The sequence below is a fragment of the Streptopelia decaocto genome, assembly GCF_964273445.1.
Source record: "Streptopelia decaocto genome assembly, chromosome: 3".
NCBI classification, from domain to species: Eukaryota; Metazoa; Chordata; class Aves; order Columbiformes; family Columbidae; genus Streptopelia; species Streptopelia decaocto.
This window is the reverse complement of record NC_138656.1, coordinates 114,405,221-114,423,648: the sequence shown is the minus strand read 5'-3', so window position 1 is coordinate 114,423,648 and position 18,428 is coordinate 114,405,221. Positions and strand designations below refer to the sequence as shown.

The following is an 18,428-nucleotide window of genomic DNA, read 5'->3' as shown; positions in this document are numbered from 1 at the left end:
TCTTTTTCTTTTCCTATCAGTTAATCTCCTACAAAGGAGGAGCCCTGAAAGCACTGTAGGAGGTAGTAAAGGCCAGTGAACCATTTATTGTAATTACTGTTAACGTAACAATCCCTCTTGGCTGATGTTTGAGTTTCAGTGGAGTTAAAAGATGAGAGTATCGAGCGGGCAATTACATATTATTAGAAATAACCCACTGAGCTTCATGTTTTCGCTTTATTTGTTTCCTGCCCCTTTTAAGCTGTTTAGAGCAGAGACAGGATACCAGCATGTAGAAAATTCTTAATTTGTTGAGTACTCTCTCAGAAATTTTACATGCTGAATATTACTCGGCTACTGGTGTGTTTTGTACAGAGGACACCGGGTGTGTTTATCTTCTAAACATCCATCTTTGGACTTTCAATGCTGTTCTAGTTAAAACAGGGATCAATCTTGGAGGCAGCATCTGTGCTTGAAATGTTTTTTACTCAGCTAATCCTAACTGCTGAAGCTTGACTATGGAAGGAGTGCAAAGTAAAAGAGAGAACATGGAAATTATACAGCTCCTACAAGCTTAAGCTTTACAAGTTCAAGCTTTTAATTCATATTTTCACCTAAACGCATGTTTGGTGTGGCCTTTTCTGGAAGAGAAAAAGCCTAAACTTTCCAGGTGCAGCAGCACTCCAGGTTATGTGCAGAGTAATTGGGCAATTGTTAAGTTCACACTGCTGTGGCTCGAGGGCTTGTTGGAAGCCACGTCAATGCTCTTCCCTCTCAGGATGTCATTTTGTCATTTTAATGCCTGCAAAGGTTTCATGATACGTGGCACTACATCTAACGACTGCACTTTATTTTAACTTTGCCATTGTCAGACACTGCTAACTGAAATTTCGGTTTCATTTCTTGACTCCACACTGAGAAAAGGGAGGGTTTTTTTTGCATTCACAGATAAAAATTAGTTTGGATTTTGAAATACGATCCAAGCTAATGTCCACATTACCTCAGACCTGTAGTTAGCAAGGTCTTTGTTAGAGGACAGAAAGGCTACTTGCACTTCAGTGTCGTGCAGAACAAAACATTTGTTATTCCTTTCAGCGTTCCTTAAGGAGGCTTAAACTTGCACATTTTCTTCCAAGCAAGTGTTAACACCACAACTGGCAGCAGGTGTCATTCTTGCAGATTTTGGTCAGCAAATAGCTTGAAAATTATTGTGCTGGGGATTTATCTGACTTGCTTGTGTCAACATGTTTTTTATGGCGTGTTGGTAATTGGCAGTGTAGTGTGTGTTTGCTTGCAATCAGCAGTCTGTGAAGCTCAATGGTTTTCAAGCTCTAAGATACAGAGCCAGCCTAAAGTGACACAAGCAAACTGGAAAACCAGCAGCAAACGCTGCGTAGCTCTTGGGGCTGATTTATGGGTGTTCTGGACACGTTTTATCCTGGGGAGACGAGTGGAGTAGTTTTTCTTTGCAAGCCTTCTTACTTTTGCCATTTCCCTTGAATCAGGGTCCAAGAAGCGGCAGTGCAAAGTGCTCTTTGAATACGTCCCGCAGAACGAGGATGAGCTGGAACTCAAGCTGGGGGATGTGATCGACATCACTGAAGAGGTGAGCTATTCTACAGAGCTGATCGTCTCTTTGCGTGGCCAAAAGTAACCTGGTTTTTTAGCTGATTATTTGAATTACAAGGATGTTGGAAAAACAGCGTAGGAAGTGTTTTTGAAGCTAAAGCTGATGGTTTAGGAGTTCTTTCTCTCAGGATCTAATCCTAAATGAGTGAATGCTGGGTGCTTAGGGGAAGTGTATGATCACTGCACCAATAAATTGTGATCTTTTAAACAGATTCCGTCTTCAAAAGACTTTTACAGTTCTTTGACCCTGTCTATGTGATCCTTGTTTCTAGGATGCTTATGCTAAAACTGACCAGTTGCCTTTAAGTTGAGAGTTGGTTTAGGTAAAAAGTGTTATTTGACCTGATTTTCCTGTTTCATACTTTCTTGTGAACTTACTGAAGCTTTGAACTAATAGTAACACTATTCAACACAGAATCCTGTACCCATAGTACAATATACATCAACCCACTTGCACAAAAATCCAGAGCATACAAAAGCACTCAACAACACATTATTATTTATATTGATTTCTTTTTCCACCGGATAAGAAATACAGTTTAAAATATGTCTTGACATTTATACTTTGGTGGCAAAGGCCAATACATATTTGAGTGTGGGCTTGGGGGCAGGGGTGGATTTTCTTATCTTTTCCTACCTACATGCTTCCTTGGTATCTGTTCCATTCAATAGCAACTTGTGTTGTGGGAGGGTTGAGTATGTGGGAAGAACATCTCTTGTAAGAGTGAAATCTGTCAGAAAAAGTGCAGAAAAGACCAGAGCGATCATGGAAAGAACCTTTTCAGAACTAGTTGTAAGTCTGCACGGCATGGTCTGGCCTCCACTGGTGCCATCTCTTCCTACCACCTCCATGATGGCTGGAGGAAGGAGAAAATTGAGCCTTTCTTGCCATCTATGTGTCTGGTGATGCTTTTAAAGTTGCTTTGTGAGGATGTGTTTTCACATGCGTGACCTCTTTTGAAGAGAGTACTCACTCTCTGGGATCCCAACAATTGCCAGGAAGGACTTTTCCATTCTCCTAGCAAGGAAGAAGTTACACTTTTAGATGCATTTGCACCTATGACTTGTAGAATTAGTTCTCCTTCAATAAACAGAGCAAGTGACTTGTCAAACCTGCTTGCTAAATTCACAGTTTCGTAAATACCATTGTGTGGGGGTGTTTTTAAGGGATAACCTCGTAGTTTAATTTGTGGATAGTGCCTGTACACAGCAGTCGTGACTTCAAATGGTCCAAGGTAACATGCTTGTGCAGTAAACTGTTGTGAAGAACTGTCATTTCGGGTCACACGTGTCAACATCTGGAATTACTTTGAGAGAGGTGTTCAGTGTGATGTATCGGAGATGGCCAAGTAGCCAAACAAAACAAAAAGGTCAAAGCATTTGCTCATCTGGTTCCTTAAGGAAACGTGGATTTTATTTTATTCCTTTAATTTTTCTTGGTCGGTCCCCATGTTTTTTTCCTAATGATTTGACAATGCATATTTGTAGTACCCAGCCTTCGCTGCTTCTGACAAAAACTGTCAATCACATTTTTAGGCAAATGCTGCTAGGTAGAAAAATATTGCAGTGAGCTACTAGCACAGAGCTGTTTGTGCACTGGTTTTGTGATGGTCTAGACTAGACCTGACAGATGTAGGCTGAGTCTATTTCACAAAGATGATGGACCAGAAATGTGAGCAATGGTAGAAAATACCATCCATTGTTTGTGCAATATGCTAGAGTAAGTTGTCTTAGGAAACTTGTTTTCACTACTGTGAGACCGTCTTAACTTTCATTTATATGTAAAAGGTGCTATTTATACATATTTAGATCACTCATAACTGCTACTTCAAGGAAAGATCATTTGATCACCCTTTTCCTGGGGAAAATAAGGTAAAATCAGCTGCACAAGGGGATCAGTTCTACCAGTTGCAGTTGTTTTCATAAATTGAGTAGTTACAGCTGACACTACTGATTGTAAAATCAAAGGTGGAGGCAGATGTGTTCAGAAATTAAATGTCTAATATTGAAGAGATCAGGCTACAAGGATCAGAAATAGGTTCTAGGGAGGAAAACTCTTGTAGTTTATGCTGGTTGAATCTGCAGGGTTTTTTGTTTACAGAACTTGTGGGTTTTGCGTGCAAAACACATGTACAAAGTGCATGTGATAACTGTCATTGCTGTAAAACTTCTTTATATCTTCCCCCCCATCAGATGCAGCACTAAATAGATTTATTTTTGTAGTATTATATTTGTAGTATTTGCATACTGTGTTATCAAGGATAATCGAAATTCATATGAACTCTATTCATGGAGTTTTTGTTCAAAAAATAATCATCAGATTGGCAAAGCTTCTTGTTTCAGCCTTTTTTTCTGCCCTTTGTTTAGAAGTCTGAGTATTCATCATTTTATAGAAATAAGTTGATGGAATTGCCACTCAGAAATGCTGATGTGTGTACCAGAGCTGTAACTCCCTCTTGTGGAAATCGTATCATGTGGAAAGATTTAAATGGAAAATGAGAGTTGTGAAATCATCATCTCTGTTGCTAGCGCTCAAAGATGCAGAGATGCTGTCCATCAAAGCATTTAGAACTTTTTTAACCTGTTTTTTAGTGCCAATTAAAGATAGCTTTTCTGGTAATATAGTTTGTATATAGTCAGGTTTTTTAAAGACAGCATGGTGAGGAGGCTAAAGCAAGTACACTCAATACATTTTTGGTTCACTGACTGTGAACTGGCATCGCTTTGCCTTGCAAGTCTGTAAAGTACTTTGCTGACCTTATTTCTTGGCAGAAGAATAAATGGATGCTCAAGTCTTTTTCTGTATCATACTCATTAAAAGTCCCTTTCTCATGGCTCTTGGGTGACTCAAGGCATTGAATTTTAGTTTTCTGTAATATATTGTGTGAAGCTTGAGGTGCCAGAGACTGGGCAGTGCTTGTCAGTAATCTGTACTTAAAATTTATTTCAGAGGACCAGGCTTTGAATTTGAACCATCCGCAGCAAAGCTACATTTGAGCACCAGGATGTCTTCAAAAAGAACAGCGCTCTTTTCAGTGCCAGCCTGTCTCCATAGCTGCCAGGTTTTGTGTGTGTTCCGCTTGCCTGGGGCTGGGCTGGCCTTTCAAAACTGTGCCTGTGTGTCAGGCGTAGTGACCTATAAAACAGGGCTAAATAAAGATAATGTAAACAACTGCTTTCCCCCCCCGCCTCCGCTTGTCTTGCTCATCTAAAAGCAGCTTAACAACCCTGAAAAGGAACAATTCAAATGAAGTATTTTGAAAATTATTCTGAATTATAATTTTAAATAGTGCTTATTAGGCAAATACATTTGATTTATTTAAGGCATTTTGAAAACTGCTCCTATTTAGAAGCACAGTTCTTAGTCTTCTGGCATGGTTTTACACCATCACCTACACATGCCCCAGTTTTGCTTGTTCTGCTTTGGCCTGTAGGATATTCCTGATATACGTTCCATTAAATTTTGGAGTATTGCAATATAAATACCCCACCAGGTATCCAGGCACATAACTGAGTATTTAAGCAGTATTAGAGCTATTATGTTCCCTAATTCCTGAACAGGTTTATTTCCAGTACAAAAATCAGTTATTTTATGAAAGCAAACTCAACAAAATTTGGCATCCAACAGACTGTTGTCCTTAGGGCTGCTGTGTGCCACCACAAAATCCTCATGCGTCTTGGCTGCCTTTGTCATCTGGCCATCTCGGGTGGGAAAGTATCTGTGTCTTCTGACACACTAGAGCTGGGGTTTGTTTTCCATTTCTCTGTGATATCCTTAAGGACTTTTCTCTGTTCTACCCAACATCATCTGTAGAAATCGTATCTTTGAAGCTTAGGTCTTCTGATCAAAATTAGTTGAAGCTGTTCAATGGATATGATGCCAGTGGGAATGGGACTGGTGGAAACTAGAGAAGACAGATGGACAGCAAGACTACATACACATTTCCTTAGAAAGCCAGGCTAAAATTTACATCTTTATTTCATAAACAGTTTAATATTTTCTTCTTCCTTTAGATGTGTAATGCCTGTTATTCTCTTATCTGGAGTAAGTTGATTAACATTTTGCTGGTCTTCTGAATTAATTGACATAGGGCTGGTCTCATGTTTCAAGATCATTGTTCTAGTGGTAGAAGTGACAGTACATAATTTTCTTACTCTTTTTGTCTGCTGTTTCTACATCTGGGTAGGTCTCTTGAAAGAGAAATCGTGGTCATATGAACTTTCCCAAAGTTGTTCGTACAGTTTTATAAAAGAATTATAGATGCTATGATAGGTATTTCCTTTTGCTTTATCGTTAATGTGCAAAATATTTCTATCCAGGTAGAAGAAGGCTGGTGGAGTGGAACACTAAATGGGAAGTCAGGGTTGTTTCCTTCAAACTTTGTGAAAGAATTGGAACTGACGGAGGATGGGGAAACACAGGACACTCTGGATGACACAGGTGCTCTTCTGTTTGTTGTAAACCCTTAGCAAAGTAATTTTAAATCTTGGGCAAAATTTAGAGTATTATGGTTGTAGTACTACAGAAGTTGTGAAGAATTTTGTCTTCGGAAGAATGCTAAGTATTTAACTGTATTCCAGAAAATACTGATGCTAAGTATGAAGATACCTATCTTGCTACCAATACACGGCCAATAAATTTACAGTGAAGGTCTTGATCTTGAAGTCATATAGTCTGAATTTTATCACTAGGTATGTTATGCTCAGAGTTGAGCTGTTTTTAGTATTGGATATAAAATTATTCTTCCATTTAATACCTTATTTTTTCAGTCTTATTCTCATAGACACGAGTTCTCCAACATGGAGAACTTAAATGTTTAACCGTGTCAATTGAGAATTAAAACTTGAATTAAAACAGCATAGTGATCCTCAACTTAAATACTGCTGGAATGCAAGTGTGCTTTGGGAACAGCATCTTAAAGCAAGTTAATTGATGCTTAAAGATGGCTGTGTAATATTCAAGGGAAAAAGTGATTTAAAAAAAAAATTATCTTTTTTCCTTGTACTAATGTGCACCTTCATTTATAGTATGTTCTGTATTAATTATTTCTAACAAGGGTTTGCCCAGACATAGGAAAAAAAGTCTGACCTGGAGATATATATATATATATTTAGTAAATTGTGGAAATAAATGCACTATTATACGACAAGAGTTGTTTGGTTTAAGCAGTCCCAAATAGCTCAGTCTCCTTGGAGGTCAAGTTCACTGAGTTTAGTGGTGTCTGGTGGGCTGAATTGACACATGGGTATGTGTTGGTCTTAATTCCTGAATATTGAGACCAGTGGGACTGAGCAGTAATTTGAAGTGATTGTATTTTCTGTCAGTAACTAACAAGTTATGATTTTCAGCCCCCAAGGGGTTGTATTTAAAGCTCAGTTCTTTCACAGTCGGTTTCTCAAGGATCTGCCAGTTCTCTCCTCACTCCTGGGTAACAGTAAATGCCTCATTCACTTGAGCTATGGTCTTCTAAATGTGAAACCTGGACTTTTCTCATCAACAAAACGTGTAGCTTCTATATCTCTATATACCTACATGTATCTATATGTATCTAGAGGGCTATAACTAAATGAAGAGTTAACTCGGTTGAGAAAAGGTGAGAAACTGAAGTCAAGGGGCTGCATAACTTAACAGTATTATCAAAACCCCTTAAATTTATGGTCGAGGGAAGAGGATTTAATCTTTATTGCAATTCTCAGGAGTGCATACTGTGGAAAGAACTTAAAAGCTAAAAGATGTGGAGGCTATTTTGAGTTTGGTTTATAAAAGTTGCGTGTTTTCAAATTACTGTCTCCTAGAATTCTGCACATGGAAATATTTTGCCCCTGAATACTATCTCATAGGTTTTAACAGATGTAACAATAACTTAAAAATTCTCCTAACACCTAAATTAAGTTCTTCTGAACTTAATTTTAAGGGGGAAAATAAATGTTTTCCCTTAAACCTGAAAGATTAAAAGAATCTTAAGTACTTCTCTTATTTACCGGTGATTAATCTTAAACAACTATAGCTCATTTGTATGCTTATCTTATTTAAAATAGGTTCTAAGTCAGGTTAAAAAGCTATTTAAATGAATTTGCAAGACACTCTTTTCAGCTGTTCTTTATAGGACAAGGGGTAATGGCTTTAAAGTGTGAGAGTAGATTTAATTTAGATATAAGGAAGAAATTGGTCAGGTGAGGTGGTGAGACACCGAACAGGCTGCCCAGAGAAGCTGTGGAACCCCATTCATGGAAGTGTTCAAGGCCAGGCTGGACAGGGCTTTGAGCAACCTGGTCTAGTGGAAGGTGTCCCTGCCCATGGCAGGGGTTGGAACTAGATGATCTTTAAGGTCCCTTCCAACCCAAACCGTTCTATGAGTCTTGATAGTATATTTTGAGCAATAGGAAAAATTCACTTTGGTGCCTCGTGAGGCATCACTCTATTACTGAAACCATTTTTTCCTGTTGAAACATGATAGAACTCATTATTGTCCTTTATTGATTATCGCTTTCAGCAGCTGTAGCTGTGCAATGACAGGCTTTTAAATGTTGGCCTAAAACCACATTTGCAGAAAATGTATAAGCAATGTTTCATAAAACTGATGGAAAACACAACATTGTTGACAGACTGTAGAGCCTGAATGACAATTGAAATAGCAAGAAATGTTAGTGATGTAATTACTTAATTGCCAGAGTGTCCAATGCAATCTTGGTGTCATTTCATACGGTGTTATGCTAAATATACAACTAGAACAGATATGAGGTATTACAGCTACAGTAACATTCCTAGAAAAGCTCTTTAGCAAGAGCAGTGCACAAAGCAATGTTGCTTCCACTTGTTTTCTCAGAAGACCAAATAAATAGTTTCAGGTATTAACCTTTTTTTATTATTATTTTTTTAATTTACTTTCAGAGTCTGTTTTCAGTGGTCCTACCTCACCTGTGACCTCTCCAGGAAACGGGGGTGAACCTGCACCTGGACCAGCACAGCCAAAGAAAATCCGAGGGATTGGCTTTGGAGATATCTTTAAAGAAGGCTCAGTGAAACTTAAGACAAGATCATCCAGTACTGAATCAGAAGATAAAAAGCCAGATAAGGTTTGTAGCGGTTCCTATTGTTATTTTTGGGTTTCCTGTAAAAATAATTTAAAAGATGTGGAATCTGAAGGTTTTGTCCAGGCTTTGTCCCTCAAAGTAGGAGTCTGCGAGTTCACTGCATCTTCGTGTGAATGCTGTTAGAATGGAGTTTCAGAACCTACCTTTCAGTTTGCTTTCTTGTCATGAGATTAATCATTCAAGAGCGTGTTTCCCTACTTTCCACCTTGTAACTTGGGGATATAAAGAGACTATCTAAAATAAGTTCAATAAATATGAAGTCTGCTCAGTGTTGAATTGTGTTATTTGACTGTGTATAAACACTAAAATATGTTGTCACTCTGTTTTGTTGGCTTGTCTGGCAAGTTCTCTAGGCTGTTTCTCAACAAGAGGGGAGATGAAGTTAGAAAATGTTCTTGCATAGCTTAAAGACAATGAAATAAACAGCTGAGTTTAGTGCTTAATATTCCATTTACCTTGTTGCCAAACTCATGCTGAAGGTGGACAGAACAGCACGGAGAGCCCTAGGGAGATAATTCTCATGAAGGTCTTGCAAAAATGGATTCTTTGGATTTGTGCTCGGTTGGCTTTGGAGTTAGATGTAGGCATGCTGGAAGGGCATTCTCAGTCTTTAAGCCAATGAAGGAAAAAGCTGTCTCTGCTGGAGCAGAGAGGGCTTTTTTTTTCCTTGGGGAATTCAGAGACTGTTCAGCATAGAAAGGCTGAGCACTGATGTATTATATATGAAATGCTCAGGGGTTTAGGTGCTCCTGCAGGAGATGGTGAGAGAGGTTTCAGCTGGTCCCATCATCCAGCCTGTGCTCAGGCTATTTATACCCCGTCTGCCTAAACTTCCTCTCGCGCTTCTAATTGCATCTCATTTTGGAAGGGGGAAATGTAGAGAACTATTTCCACGTTGGACTTGCTTAATCTCATAGGTGGGTTATTTTAGTGCTTCCTTCATACAGCATTCTGGAGCGAGTTAAATTGCATATGTACTCCAAGAACATCCCGAGCGACCGTGACTTCCTCTATGGTATGTCAGAGGTACCAAAGCCCAGCCCACAGGCATCATCTGGTTTTAGGGAGAATAAATCTAGTTTCTTTGACAGTAGGAAGTCTGCAAAGTTTAACTGTAAATGAAAATGAACAGAGTAACTAAAGGCAATGGGATTTTTCGCATCAGTAACGCAATTAGGGCTGTTCAGGTAAGTACTGGCTGTAAGATCATATTCTATATTTGTAGCTCATAGGACTGTGAAGAAGTGTATGGAACTGAAGCTGTTTAAGTATTCCTGGCAGCTCAGTAAGTATCCTGGAGAGAAAAAAAATAAATTTTATATATATATATGAATAATTATTTTGGTTAGCTGTTAATCCTGAAACTTGTTACCAGTTGCAATGCCTCTGTGATTTTTTGGTTCAGGAGAATACTCTTGTGTTCTGGTTCTGTTCTCTGTGAATTGCTCAGAGTGAATGGAAGCTGCAATGAGCTTCCATGTGCTCTTATATTTGTCTGAGTAGTTAAGAACTGATTGTCTCTTCAGCTGAGGTGATGTATGGCTACTGTATATTACCGACTTATTCCAGTGCAAGGCGTGCATGGTCAGCAAGTTACTTTCTGCAGAGCTGTTACATGGAGGCAATTTTCAGGATAATGGAGCAGTAATGCTTGGAACTGCTCAGATACAATAGTGAAAGTATATCTGGAAATGTCCTGAGACTGATTTAGAGTTTGAAAGCTGTGCTGTGTCTTTAATCGATAGACAAAATTCTAATTGCAGTGGCCATAATGAAGTAACTACTGTAAGTACTTAATGGCAAGGATCATTGAGTCTCTTGGAGATGTCATTTGCATCATCTCAGCTAATGAAAACCTGAGGACATTCTGTAGCCTAATAAAAAATAAAACTTGTAATGAGGTTTGTTTTGTTTTTTTTAAGGAAATTCTCTTTTGTTCATACAGCCATCACCTAACCATCCCCCTGGAACAAAGCTAATTCATCTTCCCGCTACAACAAAAACTGAAAACTCATCAGAAGCAGTAAAATCAGAAACTGAAAGTAAACCGAAAGGTAAGGCTGATGGAAATACACACCTATTCCTTGGTAGTCCTCTGCAGACAAGTATTTAGTTGTCAATTTTTTTGTGTTAAGATCTTAAACTTTTCTTCACACTGGGTTTTTGTGTAATGTTCTGTACCTTTGAGGAGTTGTGCAAATGCAAAAGAGTCTGAAGGAGTTTTTGCTTGCATTTCTGTGGAAAGTGAATCAAAATCAACATCTATAGGGTTGTCTCCCAGAACAAAATATGGCTAAGGTATGAAGTTTTATTGCAGCAGCCCCTTCCTATTGATACACTATTGATGACATGCTCAAACTGACTTATTTCTGCCCAGTTTTTTGTGTTCAGCTGGGATGCTGGAAATCCATGGCTAGGGAACAGTCCCGACCCAGTTGCTGTGCCCAGGATATAGAAGTGACTGTTAAAGCTCAGGATTTACTGTGGAGTTCCCAGTGTGCTGTCGTAACTGTATGTTAAATTTCTTGCATCAGAAAGTTGGTGTTTGTGTTTTGTTGAAGTCCATTCACTAGATAATCCAGTTCCATTGTGGTTCTGTTTATAAGAACTTCTTTTTTATTTTTCTTTTTTTTATTATCTCTGAGAATTTATGACTTCATTTAACTACCAAGTTGCACAGTTTTCTCTAGAGAGATATTTTTAAGCCAACCCAAAATAATCTTGTGGGAGTGCCAACCCCATATAAAAATGAACTTCAATTTTGTCATATGTAGACAGCTCATTTTGCCTGGTTCCAGAGCGGACGTTTATCCGACTTCTGTATTGTAGTTTCAAGTATATTTTTGTTTTGTACGGAAATATGTTATTTTGGTGTCAGTGGGTTGTTTTACACGGAATGAATAATTTGCAGAAATAAGAAAACTGCAACAAACAATCGACTTCTTGCCTGTGTTTAGGAGTTGTGTAATTTGGCACAATGGGATACTTAAAATTGCAGATTTGTTAGAGCCCTAGTTTATCTGTATCTATAGATGTATATAGGGCATCCTATATAGATCCATACACTTCTAGCCATATTTTGACTCTATGGAGCTGGATAGCTATAAATAACTTTTAAAACCATGTTTATGAACAACTGATTAGTGTCAAGAAGTGTTTGATGTAATGGCATAGAAATTGGACTAATCCAGTAGTCATGCTGAGTCTCTGCTCCCCAGTGAAACAAATACATCAGAGAGGAACTTAAATAAGGTAGTTACAGATGCTATAGGAGCACAACAGTAGATAATACCTACAGACACCATTTAAAAATATCTTGCAGCCTTTGGAAGAAAACTTAGTTTTCTTCCTTAGTGTTTTAATTTTGATATAGACCATGTTACAGTTCACGTATATCATCCTCAGTTTTGAGAGAGCGAGTTTAAAATAAACTGTGTTCAATATGATAGCAGAACCTCAAGAGGTTCTCCTTTCCCTCTACTCTGCCCTGGTGAGACCACATATGGAATATTGTGTCCCGTTCTGGGCCCCTCAGTTCCAGAAGGACAGGGAACTGCTGGAGAGAGTCCAGCGCAGGGCAACAAAGATGGTGAAGGAAGTGGAGCATCTTCCTTATGAGGAAAGGCTGAGGGAGCTGGGTCTTTTTAGCTTGGAGAACACTGAGGGGTGACCTTATTAATGTTTATAAATATGTAAAGGGTGAGTGTCATGAGCATGGAGCCAGGCTCTTCCTGGTGACAACCAATGATAGGACAAGGGGTAATGGGTTCAAACTGGAACACAAGAGGTTCCACTTAAACTTGAGAAGAAACTTCTTCTCAGTGAGGGTGACAGACACTGGAACAGGCTGCCCAGGGGGGTTGTGGAGTCTCCTACTCTGGAGACATTCAAACCCGCCTGGACACTTTCCTGTGTAACCTCATCTGGGTGTTCCTGCTCTGGCAGGGGGATTGGACTGGATGAGCTTTTGAGGTCCCTTCCAAACCCTGACATTCTGTGATTCTGTGAAATAAACAGAGATCTCTAAAATGTTTAGACTAGTGTGGCTTATTTTGCTGTGGCTCTGCTATTTCTGGAAAGCTTGTTTTGGCCTCAGGTGCAAGTATGTAAAAATATTTTGTTTAAAGAATAAAATAATCACAGTTTGACCTCTCTTTCCCCCCACTATGTTAGACTACAACATCTGTGATTTCTGCTACTGTATTGCGAGTCTCAAGTCTTTGGAAAAGATTCAATTTTAAACTGCCTTTTATTAAAAATATTTACTGAAGTTCAGATTTACTGTTTTGTAAATACTGTCTTAAATTTAAGTGCTCGAAAATAAGATGCTGATGTGGAAAATTGTACATGTTCTTAACATTTGTGGCTGGATTTCTGGGGTGGTGCTGAGTGCTGGGGCTGCACATCTGGGAAGCTCAGTGGTCTGGAAGGCTCCTCATCTCCAGCCTCCTGGGGGAGGGTGAAACATTCCATTTCTGGCCCAGTTTTCTGTCTGTTACGGGACTTGGTGTATGTGAGGAGGGGAAAGGAAGGATTGTGCAGTTCATCTGTACTGGCCAAATCCCCAGGTAGTAAGGAAATGCATGTATTTTTACACAGGAGGTATAGAAATATAATACACTTGTGTTACACTTATTCATAAAAATCCTGAAATTTGATAGTTATTTTTAGTTAGTGCACCTGTTGATATTTTTTGTTCCCGCTCTCCTTTCCCCCCCCCTCCCTTTTTTTTTTTCCCCCTCTTCCCTTGATTTTTGTTGTTGTTGGTTGTTTTCATGCATCTCCCTGACATGGTTCTTATGTTCTGTGAAGAGTTATTGAAGCATAACAGTCAGTCTATAGTTGAACATTTTTGATCACTAGATAAGGCAGTAAAATAACCCGTGTTCTTGTACTTATGATTACTCATGTGGTTACATATCTACATATATATCTATACAGATATCTCTCTATGTATCTCTTAAACTTGGCTTACTTTTGTATTGTAACATAGTCATTGTCGCTGACCAAGGTAGGTTTTTATTTAAGAATACAATTGGTGCAGTTTTTAACTAAAGATTTCTGTATTAATTAAAAAAAAAATAACAGCAACAAAGAGATTCAACTGCAACTCATTTATGAGTTATGATTTGATGTTGTGCTGCTCTCACTGGGGCTGATCCAGCTGCTCACTTGTGCATGTTGTCAGTGCCAAATACCCAGTAGGTTGTGGCAGCAAATTAGAGTCTTTTTTGTTTGCTTCCTCCTCATTCTGTCAGATGCAGAAATACAGCCTTTTTATCTGCTAATTAATTTAAATTGTGCTGGGGTTAAAAAAAAAAAGGTGCAAAAATTGTTTTGCAGTTAAGATTCTGTATTGCTGTATTTTGGCATTTCTGATGTTGTTTTTATTCTAGTGTGGGAAAGGAAGGAAAACAAATCCTCCTGCTTTTTCACCTGAAATCTTTAGCGCAATTTTAAATGGATTAGTTATTGAACTGTACCAAATGGAAAGAAAGAAATTCTTCTTTCTTCTTTTGGAAGGAGAGGCTGTGACTGTCTGAGTTGATCACTCAGATGGGCTCTGCTTTCATGTGTTTGGCCAAGGAATTCCTTTGCTTGGGTTACTTGATTTCACTGCAAAATTTCAGCACATGTGCTACTTTGGTATTTGAAGTTTCTGTAATTATATGTGTTAATGAAGTATGTCCCTTGAAACAGTTGCATGTATTTGATTAGGATTGCATATTTGAAATTTAGGTCAATTTTCAGAAAATATGTAAACTCTCAATAAAAATTTGAAACTATTTTTGTCTGAAGTAGCTCAACATTGAATATATAATGCTATGGGGAGAGATAGGCTGCTATGATTTTAATTGAGTAGGCTTCTCCCTTCTCCTTCTGAAGTCACAGTACCTGAATTAAGTTGCTGTTGTGGAAAAAATGTTTTAGAGCTTAAACTATTGACTTCACAAAGATTCATTGCTATCGCTCTGTAAATATATAATCTTATTTTTCTTGTGGTATGAATGACTCAGTGAACATTTGTAAAGCAGTCTCACATGGCTGGTCTAGAAGGAAAGTAGGGTTATAGTGACAATTTCTGAGCTCTCCTTTCATGTATGTTACTGCCCATAGTATGCAAGTGTGTGGTAATTGTGCTGCTTTGTTTCAGCAAAGGAATATTGCAGGACAATATTTTCCTACGAAGGCTCGAATGATGAACTCAGCTTTAAAGAAGGTGAAATCATTCAAATAATCAGTAAGGTAAGATGTTCACTCTGCTTTAACCATGTAATCAGCTTCTGTGGGTTTTGTACAGGTAGGTGATATGCAAAATGTGAAAGCAGGAGACTCTGTTGGAGTAGATATTCCCGTAGACTGATTTTTTTCATGTGAGGGTCAACTCTTTGCCCTTTACTTGTTGGAGATACAGAGGTCCTTAAACATCATTCCAGAGTGGGGAATTATCTTAGATTCCTGAAAGGCCATCAGATCAGTATGTACCCAGTGCCAAATGTCTTTGCAGTGAGGAAACTGGAAAAGCTTTGCAAATATCCCTTTTTCCTTCAGAGAAAGGGATATTTGGTGATATATCAGGCTGACCTATGGGTGATGGTTGGCAAATATTATTCTGTCAAAAGGTGAGAAATTAAGACCTGTGCTTTACTGATTTTGATGTAGGTATTGTGGCAAAAAAAATGGGAAAATGTTCCAGTAGGAGAATGAAGTCCAGGTGTTAGAGACACTTTGTGTTTCAGGATAACCACACAGAACTTAATGATACTGTCTGGCTATTCAGAGAAACATGATTATTTAATTGAATGTTCCTATTTGTGTTGAATATTGAAAACACTTTTTTGGAAGGTCATCTTGTTGCAGAAAGGGTTTTAAACAAGAAATGAACCTACCCATATTTAAGCTCCCTGCAGTACTCCACAGCCTGTGTTCGTTTATATGCTGCTATATTAAAGAATGGCTTCCCTAAAAAAAATTGAAGGTTTCTTTATTTGTTTTCGGCTTTCACATAGTTGCAGAAGAAAAGCAACACTTTTCTTTAGGAGGATTGTAAGTTTGTGGACAAGATGGCTTTTTTCTTGACAAGAAAAATGATATTATCAGTATTATTGATTGTGATCATGGTGGAAAAGAGCAGTTATGGAAGGTGCTTTTTAAAGTGCCACAGCCCTTGTCATAGAGGATTCTCTTCACTGAATCTCTTGCCTTTTTGTAAACCAGTTTACCCAAGCCATATGCAGGTCCAAACTGGAGCAAAGAAGAGTTATCCAGAGCAGAGCTTCCCTTCCATAAAACCATCATTTGAAGTCTGAGTCTATTGATGTAACTGTCAGGTGATGACTCAGGCCGTGGTTTTGATCTCGCCAAGTCACAGAATCACAGCATGTTAGGGATTGGAAAGTGTTAAGATATTTTTCTTTTAGCACAGGCACTTTGTGTAAATCGTGTCCATTGGCCATTTATTTTCTGTTTGTTCTCCATGTGATCATTTTCCATGGAGTTGTCTCTGACTTTCTGTCTAAAGAAAATTTAGCAATAGATGTCTTATTCCATTCTTCAGTGCAAACTGTTCAGAAATTGGACTCTATGGTACTTAATTGAAAGGGTTGACAGAGGGAGAAATGAAAGAAAACTTTAGCAAACTTTTACTTTCAGTGCTAATCACCTTTTCAGGTCTTTTTTCCTTCTTGTTCCTCCTTTAGTTCAATATGAGGTGGGATTTTTTTAAAGTTATTTTATATTTTATTTCCCCCCCTGCTCCTTTACCTGTTCAGTGTCTCAGCTGAACCGAGTGCTGAGTTTTGTTGTGTACAGAACTTTGGGATGAACTGTTTGTGCTGCAGACAGTGACACATATTGACATTGGACTTGTGTGGGGGAGTGACATGTACAGTATTTGGGACCTAAGGCCCAGGGGAAAACTGTATTTATGTTGCTAAAATACTCTAAAAACTTCATACTTTCTGTTACAGACAAACTGAGCCCTTGATCCAGTAAGATCCTGTTAATGGATTTCTGTGCCACTGAAATAATTCTCTATAATTCTTTTTTTCCTTATGTCTTAATGCGGTTATTGTTTCCTCAGTAGGGTGTATCCTCTTGCTGCCTCACCCTTTGCAGACCAGTGGACCTGATCAATCACATCAGAATCACTTTTATTAAGTAGAATTGTGTGTTTAGAATGTTGGATATTGTGCACTGGGTTATAGCTGGTTTTATGTACTTTCCTTCCCCTTGCAGACCTTATCTTTATACCCTTATCTTACATATGATGTAATATGATTTCGTATCCTGCTTTTTAGAAAACAAAGTGACCAAACCTGTAGCTGTTTTCCCTTGCTAAGGTGGCTAAAGTGTTCCTCTTATAAATGTGGTGTTTCAAACAAACAATTATTTTATATTATGGGTAAGAGCAAAAATCTTATTAATGTAACTGTATCTGTTCTGGGGAAGAAGAAGTCAATATTGATTGAAATGTCCTGTTATTTGTTTTAGGACACTGGAGAGCCAGGCTGGTGGAAAGGAGAACTCAATGGTAAAGAAGGAGTCTTCCCAGATAATTTTGCTGTTCAAATACAAGAGTCTGATAAAGACTTCCCTGTAAGTTCTTAAGCGTATTATGCAGTATCACAAGAAAGTATTGACGGAAGTGCAATGAATAAGAGACTCCACAGCATGTTATGCTGCTTAAAATATTAATACAATCGTGGCATTTTATTACTTTATCTAGAATTAGCACTAACAAAGCAGAATGATTTAAAGGTTAATGTTTGTGTTAAACTACTTAAAAATTAAACTGAGACATGCTTTTCTAGATTAACTGTAATTAATGAGGGTGAGTAGGTCATATAGAATCACAGAATGTCAGGGATTGGAAGGGACTTCAAAAGATCACCCAGTCCAATCCCCCTGCCGGAGCAGGAACACCCAGATGAGGTTACACAGGAAGGTGTCCAGGCAGGTTTGAATGTCTCCAGAGTAGGAGACTCCACAACCTCCCTGGGCAGCCTGTTCCAGTGTCTGTCACCCTCACTGAGAAGTTTCTTCTCAAATTTAAGTGGAACCTCTTGTGTTCCAGTTTGTACCCGTTACCCCTTGTCCTATCATTGGTTGTCACCAGGAAGAGCCTGGCTCCATCCTCATGACACTCACCCTTTACATATCTGTAAACATTAATGAGGTCACCCCTCAGTCTTCTCTTCTCTAAGCTAAAGAGACTCAGCTTCCTCAGCCTTTCCTCAAAAGGGAGATGCTCCACTCCACACATATAGAAAAGGATATACTTCTGATAACATGGGTTGTGTGTAACTCAATACTAAATTAGACACTTACTGCTTTGAAAGGGATAAGCAATCAGTCTCTTCAATCTGTAGTTTTTTAAGTAACAATAATTGCAAGATGTTGAATGACCCTATGGGAGCACCTGGGATTTTTCCATGTTAAGACTTGCCAGTGGGTTGCAGTGTGTGGAGGATAATCTTTGCGGGGGATCTAGAAATATATATATATTTTTTTCCACCATCTCATGTGTGAACCTACAGAATCCACGTTTTCATGTGGCACTCCCTGGGCTTGTAATTTTTATTCTTTTTTTTTTTTTTTTTTTGTGGAGGTTAGTGTGATATTTTGGTTCTGGCAAGTTTGTGTAGCAAAGATGGTTGTGTTAATTCACAAACGTATGTCATCCAAAGATGGGATGAATTCATCTCCAGATCAGAACATGTAAA

General features: G+C 38.5%; 1 protein-coding gene across 2 annotated transcripts in view; it reads left to right on the top strand.

The window, feature by feature from the left end:
- Positions 1–18,428, top strand: part of CD2AP (CD2 associated protein) — an 86,230-nt gene that overhangs the window by 45,914 nt on the left and 21,888 nt on the right. For both annotated transcript variants that reach the window (XR_014183794.1, XM_082049799.1), the window contains exons 4-9: positions 1,485–1,585; positions 5,929–6,049; positions 8,501–8,685; positions 10,649–10,757; positions 14,858–14,949; positions 17,197–17,301. Coding sequence is in view for 1 of the 2 variants with exons in the window: in XM_082049799.1 (XP_081905925.1) it covers positions 1,485–1,585; positions 5,929–6,049; positions 8,501–8,685; positions 10,649–10,757; positions 14,858–14,949; positions 17,197–17,301 (713 nt within the window). In the remaining variant the exon portion in view is untranslated. The remainder of the gene's footprint in view (positions 1–1,484; positions 1,586–5,928; positions 6,050–8,500; positions 8,686–10,648; positions 10,758–14,857; positions 14,950–17,196; positions 17,302–18,428) is intronic.